This window comes from Myzus persicae, unplaced genomic scaffold (genome assembly GCF_001856785.1).
Source record: "Myzus persicae strain clone G006 unplaced genomic scaffold, MPER_G0061.0, whole genome shotgun sequence".
Taxonomy (NCBI): domain Eukaryota; kingdom Metazoa; phylum Arthropoda; class Insecta; order Hemiptera; family Aphididae; genus Myzus; species Myzus persicae.
Genome location: NW_019101213.1, coordinates 120,332 through 133,429, shown reverse-complemented (window position 1 = coordinate 133,429; position 13,098 = coordinate 120,332). Strand labels below are relative to the sequence as shown.

The following is a 13,098-nucleotide window of genomic DNA, read 5'->3' as shown; positions in this document are numbered from 1 at the left end:
TTTATTATTATTATTACTATTATTTACCGCCGAACGCGCGCGGTAGGTCTTGGACAAAAAGGAGTGGCGGCGGCGGCGGCGGTAGTCGTGCGGTCGGCCAGAAGGAATGGTAGTGGCGGCGGCAGTGGTGTCCGTCGCACGTGCACACGTACCTGTACGTCCCTATTCCGCGCGCGCGAGTGTACGTGTGCGTGTGTGTGTGTGTGTGTGTGTGTGTACCAGCTCGCGCGCAAACGCGTGTAAACTCGCGTGTGCGTGTGCGTGAGTACATTACAATATACACGCGCGCGCGCACACGCACACACACTCGCGCGCGCCCGCCGCGTAATAATATAATACGGTTGAAAAATGCCTATGGCCTGGCAGCTGGCCGGCTGCATCGTCATCCGTGTCCGCCGCCGCCGCCGCGTGTGTGGGAACGTCGCGCTGTCCCGAGTTCCCACGGGCCGCGCGCCTATATAACGCCCCACCCGGTGCCCGGCACACCGCATTCCGACACCGTCCGCCGGCACGCACACGTCTCTCGCGCTCAGTCGCTGCGTACAGGTCTATTGCTACTGCTGCTCCTGCTCCTGCTCTCGTCGTCACCGATAATAATAATAATTTTTTATTATCACAGTGATTATTATTTTTATTTTAATCGTTTCACCGACGCGTTCGTGTTACGATCAGTGCGATTTCGTTTTGAATCTACGACAGTGGTTCATTACAATTATTTTACACAATACCTACTCTACGTCCGAATTCGTCAACAATCGTCGTCATGTCTTCTGTCGCCACTGAAATGCAACAACCCGTCTCCAGGACTTACCAATACAGAAAGGTAATTACGATTTTCCTATATTATACCGTTGCTCTTGTTATTATAGTACTCGGCCGCAATGCCCAGTTTTTGTTTTTTTTTTTATTTTACTCATTTCTCCTCGCCGTCGGAGATTTAAACGATTTAAATTCGGAACGAGTCAATTTTTTTTTTTTTACCATAACGTATTTTTTTATAAAAAAAAAAAATATATAAACGCTTCAATTAATAAACAATTATTAGAAGTAAAAACTATCGTTAAGTGTGTTCGGTCTTATTTTATTTTTCAATTGTAAAAAAAAAATTCAAATAAAAATCAGAGTAATCGTCATGTTAGATTTGTAATAATAGAAAAAAATTCCTCGAAAATCAATTTTATTACAATAGAATATAGGGTCTAGAAAAAATAATAAAAAGTAAAATAATTTAAATTATTCGAAATAACCGTCGTTAACGAGAAACCGTGTAGTGTCGATCGCGGCGGCGCACGTGTATAGGCAACAAAACGCGCGGTTGGGCACTCCGTTAAGCTGACGGCCGACGCCCTCAAAAACTGTTATTAATATTATATAATATATTAACACTTTTAACTTGAACATTTTAACTAACGGCAATTTTTTATTTTTTTTAATCAGGTCATGAAACCAATGTTGGAACGCAAACGCCGTGCCCGCATCAACCGGTGCCTGGATGAACTCAAAGAACTCATGGTGGTCGCCCTGCAATCTGAAGGCGAGAACGTCAGCAAACTGGAAAAGGCTGACATACTCGAGCTGACTGTCCGACACCTCCACAAGCTGCGCCGGCAACAACGGCTTTCCGGCAACCCGGTGACCGAGATGGACCGATTCCGCGCAGGTTACACGCGCTGCGCGTCCGAAGTGTCCAGATGCCTGGCCGCTACGCCCGGCCTGGACGTCACTTTGGGCGCCAACCTCATGACCCACCTGGGCCACAGGCTCAACTCGATCCAACCGACCGGGCCGGCAACAACCACAGCCTCGTCACCGGCCACTCCACTGACGCTCAACACCGACACATCCTCGTCCTCGTCGTCGGCGTCCTGCTCGTCTTCATCCTCGGCGTCGTCGTCCTGTTCGTCACCACCACCGCCCCAGTCGCCTACCGGCAGCACCACCTCGTCGTATCCGATGCCACTGACGCCCAACTCGATGGACGGCACTTCCACCGGACTCCTCCAAGTCGTCGACATGTCCCTGAAAAACGACAACGCCTCCGTGTGGAGACCTTGGTAAAACTTCCAACCGCCGTGTAACCCACACACCCACACAAACTCACACGCGCGCGCGATTTACCAATTATTTTATACATTACGATATTATTATTTGTCTCGATTTGAATTTTTTTTTTCTTGTTATTGCCTACACTTTATGTTGTATCGTTTTTCTTGTTATGTTATACATTCTCTGGAAAAATCAACCAAACGCCTGTATAACGGGACGCGGACGCAAACGGGTTTTATCGAACTTTTTACGCTTAAATGAACGAAAAGATTTTGACATACATATGATATATTATTATTAATATTATTGTATGCGTATAGTTTTTGATAAATTATTATAAGGCATTTTTTTATTCGCACGCGTTCATATATATATATATAATTACTATATTTAAATATATTTATAAACATGTTTAATTTTTTTTTTTAATTTTTTAAAAATATGACCCTGTGATATACCATCGTTTAGATATAGACTATAATATATTATTATATTATGACGACTATGTAAAAAAAAAACAAAAAATGGTATAAATTTAATTTGTTCTCGTATATATATAATTTATAATATTGTAGTCGGTAGTCGTCCTACCTCATCATTCATTATATGTGTATTATAGTATATCGTATGATATTATTTATTATTTTTATTTGTGACATAATACTGTGTACACTGTACACGCATTCATAATATTATAGCCTGCGTGTATGGTTATTTTTTTTATATAGACTGTGATATAATGATATAATATGTTTTAGTAAATACTATGATTATTTACCCATAACACCTGTTTGTTTTCATTTGAGAAACGTCGTGCCCATTCCTATTCCAAATACTCGGGTATAAAATATAATAAATAAATACGTATAATGATTTAAGTAACAAGGTAATAGTTGATCGAGTCGAATAAGTATACTTAAATTGTTATATATATATATATATGTAGACTCTGCACTCGCGGTGATGGTACCATACTATTATGCACAATGGACGCGAAAACAAGTGGTTCTGTTCTGGATTATACTAAGTGGGTAAATAGGTTCTTACCACTTCCACATTTTTTGCGTATGTAGACTTGCAAAATAAAGTGTTACCACAACTCGCCTGCAGTGTGAATGACGGGTAAAATAGTTGGCTAAATCGACCAAATCAATTTATTACAATAATAATGTTTAAGTTTTTTTCTCGTCGTCCGCACTGGGTATAGATTAGGAATAATATTCCATTCAAATTTATACTATAGACATAGAACAGTATTGATCTGCGATACGATCGGGATGTACTGACTGCTGGCGGCAACGACTAAATCGATTCAGAATAATTTTAATCCGTTTATACGATTCCACCGTCGTCGTTGTTATGATGTGTATATTATTTGATTATAAAACTTATCGTGTGTAGTACCTATGAGCACATAAATATTAAATCTAAATAACTTGCGAATTACAATAATTTTTAATAATGGTTATATGATATTATTGTTGCTGACGTAGTGCGTGCTCGTTATTCAGACTTTGCGTACCTACCTAAAGTTATTTAAAATTAAACCTAAGAATAATTAAAATATAACATATACGATAACTTATCATAATAACTGTCAATAACCCGATAGCGAAATTGCAGTTTGCAATTTATTCAAAACGTGTAAACCAAAAACAAACGACTGAATCGAGTTTCGGTTTGCTTTGAACAGATTTGGAAAACGACGATATTATTATTGTTTTTACGAGTCGATTCATTAATTTTATTAATGCAAAAAGTCATGCGATAAACGCGTTATATCTATAATAATTTATCTACAGCCGAGAAGGCATTTCAGAGACGGCGAAAATATTAGTGCTTACGATTTTTGTTGAGCATATATTATATGGATAATAATTATTGTAAATAAAACAAAAAAATTGAAAAATAACGAGGAAAAATTCTTACTCGTACCTACTCGTTAAATTTGTACCCGCATTTTATACAAATAAATAATAATATTATTAATATTATAATTTGATATTTTAACTGCAAGTATAATATTTTTAAACAAAACGCGAAAGATATTTTGTTTTTCAGAAAGTGTGTTGCGCATAAATAAAATCCTGCGTTGGTGTAGTATAGTACACATAAGTTCACACATATTAAACTGACACATTTAATATTTATAGGATAGCTGTTTCATGTCTGCTGTTGCAAATTTTTGCAATCCATTGCCATTGCTTGCGGGTGCAATCGACGGCCATTTTACGGTCGATATAATATGTGAAAACGCAATATATTATATTATATTATTAAATCCGCGCAGATCGCTGAAAAGTAATCACAGTAAAAAATGCTTACAAACGTCAAAAAAATATTGCATTTAAACAAATAAATTTAAAAAACGGTGGATGCGATATGATATGCTCCGTGTATTCAAGTAGGTACGAATCGACAAAATCTTTTAAAGGTACCTAAACAGTAATTCTCTCTAAAAGTATTAAAGTTTTGGAAATATCTTTTTAAAAATGTTTACTTCATTTGAAGTCATTATTTTTTTTAATAACGGGAAACATGTTTAATTTCCTATATACATATTATTTCTCTGAGAATTTCGATAGGTACTTACATATAAAATACATAATTTCGAACGAGGAGTTTAATTAGTTATAAGTTATTATAACTCACTATAAGAAGTATTTAAAGTGTTTAAATGAGTGGAGTGGAGTTATGCAACGGACCTCGCAAAATATGTGTATATGATACTCCACTCATCTAACTTAAAATACGTAAAACTTATAAGTTAGGTATCTACATACGATTAATTACCTCTACTCGATCAAAAGTCGATTTTCTCTACATTCAAGAAAATGTTCTACTTAGGAATGTGAAATTAAAAATGTATGTTGTTGATCAAAAAAAGCAAACAATTACAAACCATGAAAAATAATATAGTATATATTTTTTGCAACAATTTTGTTTTATCATGACTTCAAACTAGGTATGTGAAAAATCCAAAAAAAAAAAAACCTATACACCACCGCAAATCAAAACCTATTTACAGTATATCTATGTAAGCGTGTTATTAAACTCATAAACATAGATTATCATGCATTACCTAGGTATATATGGATTGGTATATCGGTACCTATATACATAATAATATGTGACCGCCTATAATTATTTAATTAATGACAATAAACTGAAAATCAAAATCGAAGATACCCCCGACCGAAACGCCGATGAGATTTTCCGACATCACAATTACAATTATAATATAATCGTTTTATTGTTTCACTTCCCTCAATCCGCGCATATTATGTTATATACGTGTAGAACAGCATAATATAGTATAATAGTATTAAGTATTTAATAGATTATTATATTAAATATACATACATATATGTACTGTATTATGTACAGAGTGTTGTTTTATTATTGACGTAAAAATGTGTTCCTGTTAGAAAACCGATAGTAATGTTTACTTACATAGTGACATATACTACAACATAATCGCGGGTATTAATAATTATTAATCTACGACGGTTGTGCGCGCTCGCAGACACTAAATATTATTATGTTCTTCGTAGACATCAAACGAGTGGGTACGTATATATATACATAAACATATAGGTAGTGTACCTATAGTACATATATACATATATATACATACATATAGGTAGTGTACCTGTATTATATATATATACCTTGCACAAATATTGAAATACTCGTTGTGTACTCTTGTACCAATGTATATATATATGTGTACGTATATTTTACACTTTACGTAGGTAGGCGTTATATAAATCTACACCTGCAGCACATTTTAACACTACGTGTGGACATTCAAAATTATCTTTAAACCTAAGTAAATTCGATTAATAACAGGAGACCGTCTAATATATTATAATGTCGTTTACCCGTACATAATATATACTATGTAAATGAGTCCAATCTTAATTGTCGTTTGTTGTCCTACGTATACGCGTACATATGACGTGCTTAACGTGTTTTATCGACATATATTTTATTATCCATCCACCTATGTTTAAATCGAGTTACAACACACCACGTGCATGCACCCATACGTACTTTTGTCGAGATTCGATTGGCCAAAACGTGGATCTAATACTTTAATAAAACAACGTTAAAACCAATCGACGTATTTTTCGACGAATCAAAAATAACCGATAAACCCGAACTTCAAGAAAATAATTAGTTTGGCAAACTACTTATGAAAAATAAATACCTGCGGTATTTAGGCGCGCCACACGTCAACCCAATAATCAATATTTATAACTATTTCTTAGTATATATTATATACATACATAACTATAATGCAATAACACAATTTGAAGTATATGAACATTTTTTTTTTTTTTTGTACATAAGTAGGTAGTATATAATATTATGTAGGTACCTGCTGCTGATCCAACACGTTTTATCAATAATATACTACCTATATATTATATTATATAATTCAAATTATATTGATATTTCAAAACCTGATAAACACATTAATATGTAGGTATCGTTAATGTATATAGTTACCTATAATGTCCTAATCCATACTAAGTATACAATCCGGAAAGCCTTGTCGCAAAGCACCGTATAAATTGAGTATTTTATATACGGGCGTTTGAATTTCTTATAATACACATATTATAATATTATGAAATTAAATATAACGGTGCAACCCACTTGCGCCCAAACCCATTTGCGCCCCAAATCATTTAAAACAAGTGAAAATCGTGCAACGTTGCCATTTATTGGGTAACTATAAAATCTGAAATAATATTTTATCGTTGATCGATTTTATGATAAATTTATCATTTGTAACTTTTGTGTCAGTTGCATCAGCACTTGAGTCGTGATTAGTGAGTCCCAAAATACTACTAAGTAATAATGGATTTCAGCTTAACTATTTCAAGTAACAAAAAACCTTGATCAGTTTTTCATGATTTTAAAAATGATTTATACATAGTAAGAATTTTTAAAATTTTGGAAATGATTAACTTCGAATGTATCTATTTAACGATACCTAACCGACGGCCACGTTGCATCCCGAACGGTCGCACCTGGACTATAAATAATACTGAGTCCCGGATTGTTTTAAGGTATATATGCTGATTGAGTCAAATCAAACTTTAAAAAAAACATCTTCCTTCCCATTTGTACACACTTTTTAGGACTGCCTGTAACAACAATTCTACAAGTATGGTTTTTTATGTTTTTTTTAGTTTGGTCGCAGTGTCCATAACCCTCGGAGAGCAATTGCGGGCTACTCTGGGGCGCAAGGATCACACTAAAATATAAAATGGTGCGATTAATCATCATTATTTGCTGCAAAAGGTGAATTATCTGCGCCCATGCCATATCATATTAAGTCTTATAACGGCATTAACAACAGTGTAATTTTTTCCTTCGGATATTATATAGCCAACGGCGTTGATATTGCGCAGGAAACCACACTTCGCTATTTACCACAATTCTAGTGTAGACAGTGCCTATGAGGTTTGTGATTAAGAAAAAATAAGTTACATTTGTACATTACGATATTTTTAAAAGCATATGGTATAAAAAATTATGATAAAATACATTGAGAATATACGGTATTTGACCAGCCATGGAAATAAACATTTATTAAATTTGTATATTTATTTGTATTATTATTAACCTTTTCAATGCATACCTAACTTAACCTAACCTGGCTAGGTATGTAAACGATGAATTTAACACATCGTCATTAAAATTCATATCATGTAAGACCACCATGCTGCCAAGGTTCACTTTTAATTTTTATTCATATTTGGGTTATTATCAAAGTGTGCTACGAACATACATACGTTTTTTTAGTGTAGGTCCATACAAAATGTACAAACCGGGTGATTCATTACAATTATGATACATTCATTTCAAGACACTCATTGTTTAAAAACTTCTTTTGAAGCTAATGATTTAAAAAAATATTATATTGCATTATTTTAAGTAGTTAAAACAACATTTATCTAGAGAATATATTTTAATTATTTTGTATCGTTATCATTTTCAATTGTTGTACGATAATATTCGATTTTAATTCCTTATTCCAGAGCAGAATATTTTTTTGGGAATACTTAGATAAATAAAATTTGAATTTTGGACTAGTTAGTTTATGAGTTAAGTATAAGACTTATTTAATGTTTTGACGAGCGGCGAGTGGATCGGTTACTTATATTCAAAATACTTCGTCGTTGGTTTCAAAATGAAAAAAACTTTAAATACTTATGAATCAATTACTTGTCTAGTATTAACAGATTGCAGATTGAAATACTCCAAATCATATTTTGCTTAGGAATATGAAATAAAAATGAATGTTTTCATTAAAAAGAGTAAACAACTTAAAAATGATAACGATAAAAAATGTTGTTTAATTATCTACTACTAATTAACCACTATATTTGTTTACTATGTAACTATAAAGTAAAAATCACTAAAATAACAAATATAATAACTTAATGCAAACTGTAAACATAAATCACGGCAACCTTCAGTGAGTATAAAATAATAAATATGTTTGATGACAAGTTGCAAAATAAAAAACTAAAATATAATAAACAAAATAATAATAACAAACCGGACGTATATAATTAATGTACAATCGAGGTAATACGCGGTCGCGATAACACAGACGTGACGAGACGTGTAATATAGTTGATGGACGACAATTAACGGAGTCATCGATAAGCTTAAGACGTCTAAAAAGATAAAAGGGAATCACAATCATCTTAAAGGAATTACAAACGTGATGCCTAAAATTCGTAATTGTTGTATTTTTGTTGGGGGGGGGGGGGGGGGGGATATAAGGAACGTGGGTCAGTCAGGGGGGGGGAATAGTTTTTACAGCCCACTCCATAATATTTCGACACAAAGTTTGAAATAAATATACAACATAAATGGTACAAAAACAACGCAATATAAAACGTTAAAAAAATGTACCTAATTTTATTTAAAAGTTCTCGGCCTCATCCCACTGGATGTCACCGCTATCAACTATACTCCGACCAAATAGCACCAGAAAATTCCATGCATCTATTTTATTTATAAGGTACCTAATATGCCATTGGAGTTGTATGATGGTATTAGGTTGGAGGTGATGATAAACTGTGGCCCAAGGAATGAGTACGATTAAAGCTGTAACATGAGCTCCATTTATACATATTGGGACTATATTTATACATGTAACGGTCTTATCTCATACTTTTTTAATAAATAAATAACCAAACTAGCCGTCGACTGGCACTACTAGGACGCCTCGACGATTCGGCTGACGTGTACTGTCGTCGTCAGTCCAACGGTGAACCTAACGGTTGCGAACCCATCGAGCTCCGGTTGTCCGAGTTCACACGTGAGTCTTCGACGGGCTTACCACCTGTTAGACAGACAGCACAACTTTGGACTTGGTCACGTACGTGCAAGCAGTACGACAATTGCGAAGTGGACGGATAGTCACGAGACGGTGTAATAGACTTGTCACGTCGATTTGTTGTTGGGTGGGCGCGTCATCGTCTCCTAATTTAGTGTTGAGATTCTGAAAATGTTTGATACTTTAATACTGGGTAAAATATTAGGACAAATAACTGTCAAATTATTTATAAATTATAAGCTACCTACACTTCCACTGCTGACTATCAATTTTTTTTTTCTGTCATTCCGGTATCAACCTACAGTCGTCACGATTCCCGTCGGTCCGTTGGGTCTATACCAACCACCTCGGCGATAAGACGTGGATCGACAAAGATTCGAATATTTTCTGGATATATTTTGTTTGTCACGTTAATAGCTCGTTCGTCCAATTCCGATTGGTTTTTGTCTTGACCGCGTACGTTCCTAAATGACGAAATTAAGACTATTTAAATGTATTTGTTTTACAAGTACATAGAAATTAAAACTTAAAAATGACCATTTTGTACGTACTTATCGATACCAAATTGAGCCATAGGTCTCAAGCTGCCGTCCAACCGACTGTGCTCGTACCACCGAAATTCGTTGTCCTCTGGTGATATTTGCTCTGACATTAACCCACGACATTTTTGTTCCATCGGACTCCTACAAGTAACGATAAATGATATTATAGGAACATGTTGTGATGATGTGATGATAAATGTTGTATATTTTGTATTTTGTTTACAGATCGGATTCGCTGGTATTCCATTTCGGTGTTTTCCACGGTTTACCATCGCTATATTAAATAAGATGCCAACACACATCGCAAAATATAAAAAAACGATATTAAAAAACGGATTCAGGACGGGAGTATAATATTTATTTATTTATATTTAATATTTATCGTGGGAAAACATACTCTGGTAAGAAAACTGGTAAATCCCAGTCCTTTATGATGTTTTTCTTCACAGTTTTAGTGGAATTGGTCACTCGGGCCCACAATGGGCAGTCGGTCGTTAGCGCCTTTTCCCATCGGGACGCCGAACGACTGTGCACCGGAAACCGGAAGCTGTTGGGCAGACGCCACGTGTCCACCGTGTGATCGGACCTGGCGTAGAATGCTTGCACGCTGCGGTCGTCGGCGAACGCTGTGGCGACACTGGTCATGTCCGGCGACACGGCGGCAGTGTTCGTGCAGGTGGTCCGATGGCGGCAGCGATGAGGGCGGGAAACTTCGTCGTCGGTGTCCGAGTCGGAATCGAAGTTCTTCAACATGTCTTCGACCAATTCTCTGAGCTGTAAGATCGATTTTGAGTGAAGAATTATCATAATAATAATATTGGTAATAACCATTGACCCGGGTTCAAAACTGTTTTTTTTAAACCTAGGGCTTTTCACTTTTCAATACCGTAACCACAACCATAACCAAAAACATTTAAAGTTAAGCTGATATTAGATATTTTGAAAAATTTAAAGTTTATAGTTATCCTATTTTTTTAAACTCAATCAAATTTAAGTTATTTGGAAACTTACAACTAACTTAAGTTTTTTTTTTAATACTTGCCAGTAATATGGTTTAAAATAATAAAAAGTAAATGTTCATAGAATATGCATTGTCAATAATAATAATTGTATTAAATTTATTTTTAATTATTTATAAATTAATGTTTGTGTCCAGGCTTCAATTATAGGTACGTATAGTGGCGTACATTCAAATTTACTCTGAGGCGTTTTTACAAAAAAATAACCAACACCTTCCTCTTTAAAACTTCCCATTTTTCTAACAATCAAACACATTACACGTATAAATATTAATAGACAAAATAACAAAACAAATACAAAGGTTTACATAACTCATGGCAGTAAAATACTATTTAATATGCACATAGCATATACGAGTATAGAATATTATATATATTATATTATTAATTTTTTTAATAATTTTTCAGCCATGATTACTGTTTATTTTACCTTCAAAACCTAAAATATATCGAATGATAATGATAATAAAACATTATTACCTATATATTATGCTATAATATTATTGTTATAAAATATAATATTTCGGGAAAAAATAAATACCAACACTAAAATCTAAAACTTCTGTACTTAAAAATACAATTTATTATAGTATATTTGTTTGCATATTAACTTAACTGAGTTTAAAAAAATCATTAACTTACCCAGTATTGTGTATTTATAATACATTTTAATAGTTTAAATGTTTAATGTTTTGTTACTAAACAATTTTAATGTTATAAACTCTAACTAATCTTATCTAAATACTTACCTATGGTTAATGGAGTTAAATTCATGTCAACGATTTAAACTTCTCCAACGGCAGAATAGAACAGAAACAAAATGAACGAAAACTTCATAATATTATATAGCAAAAATGTTTAACATGATCATTTACGTTAGTGCTATAAAAATAGAATCCATTTCACAGTATTATTGTCGTTCACGCGAAATTCAACGATTATAATTTATAACGCAATCGGTTTTTTCTCCGTTGTCCGATCGAGTCGGTCGAGATAACGACAATATTAATATGTATTTATGTCCGCACGCAACTAACTGACTGTGTACGATCAAAATTTGATGACATTTAATGTCTATTCTGATTAATTTACGGCACCCACAATTTCGTTATGAAATCTTTTTCCGTTGTTGGTAAAGTATAGTGTATACTCAATAGTCATTATTTTGACGTAAGTTTGTGTATACACGGATGATTAATACTAAGAAATACTTCAATAATATCAATTTTTTAATTTTTTTTATTCCTGGGGGGGGGGGGTTGAACCCGTACCCTCCCCCCGTATGTACGCCACTGGGTACGTAGGTACTATTGTATTGTATTATATATTACTGTAGTATATTGGTACTCACGTAATTCGGTGTGTTTACCAGGTACGGCAGGTTTTTCGGGGCCGAATGTCTAAACAATTTCATATTACCTCGGGGGTGCTGAAGTGACACCAACATCAGTTTGATTATCCCGCATTTTAACGACTTGTCATGTTCCTCGTCGCATTTGTGCAACCAAGTTGAAATCGCTCGTTGGTCTGCGTCAAACAATATAGTATGTCGTCACACAAAAACAAAATAATAGCTTAATAATACTATCACCGATCGGTGAAAGTATAAATTGTATTGTGTCTGCTGTACCCGAGACGTCAGTCAATTGAAATATGTTGTTTTTGACCAAAGTTCGGAAAAACTGATAATCGTTTTCCAAATCGTCCGACTCATGGGACTTCTGAAGTCTCGGGTCTACGGCGATACTGGGCTGTCGTGCCTCGCTCCGAATCTTTTCGGGTGATTCATTGAGCTGTTCAGTCATGATGATATTCAAACATTGATTTGATATATGAGTTCCCTTGTATAGTAACTTTTAAACAAATAGCAATTTTGAACTGTAAGTATTTAATTTAATCTGTAAACGATGTCGTTATTTACCATGAAGTGTTTGGCTTGTTGTGGGGAAACGAGTCTTATACGTGTGAATACGTGTCACAATATTAATTTTGTCTTGAGCCTGCAGCAATATATAACATTAAAAAATAATAGTATAAAGTTTTAAACGAACGAATTTCGATATAAAGCTTACATTAAATATTTTATACATAATTATAATTTTGAATGAGAATACAAATATAC

At 34.4% G+C, this 13,098-nt stretch overlaps 2 protein-coding genes across 2 annotated transcripts; one reads left to right on the top strand and one right to left on the bottom strand.

Moving 5' to 3' along the window:
* The first annotated feature begins 467 nt into the window (after positions 1-467).
* Positions 468-2,827, top strand: LOC111028224 (enhancer of split mgamma protein-like). The gene is made up of 2 exons (XM_022306781.1): positions 468-823; positions 1,438-2,827. Exons 1-2 carry the CDS (start codon positions 764-766, stop codon positions 2,056-2,058), a joined length of 681 nt encoding a protein of 226 aa, XP_022162473.1. The 5' UTR covers positions 468-763; the 3' UTR covers positions 2,059-2,827.
* Positions 2,828-9,671: 6,844 nt separating this feature from the next.
* LOC111028232 lies at positions 9,672-12,781 on the bottom strand. Its single transcript, XM_022306788.1, has 6 exons — positions 12,607-12,781; positions 12,328-12,503; positions 10,355-10,731; positions 10,181-10,231; positions 9,967-10,098; positions 9,672-9,879 (listed from the first exon to the last, which is right to left on the bottom strand). The coding sequence occupies exons 1-6, from the start codon at positions 12,779-12,781 to the stop codon at positions 9,723-9,725; spliced, it is 1,068 nt and encodes a 355-aa protein (XP_022162480.1). The 3' UTR covers positions 9,672-9,722.
* Between the last annotated feature and the right edge of the window lie 317 nt (positions 12,782-13,098).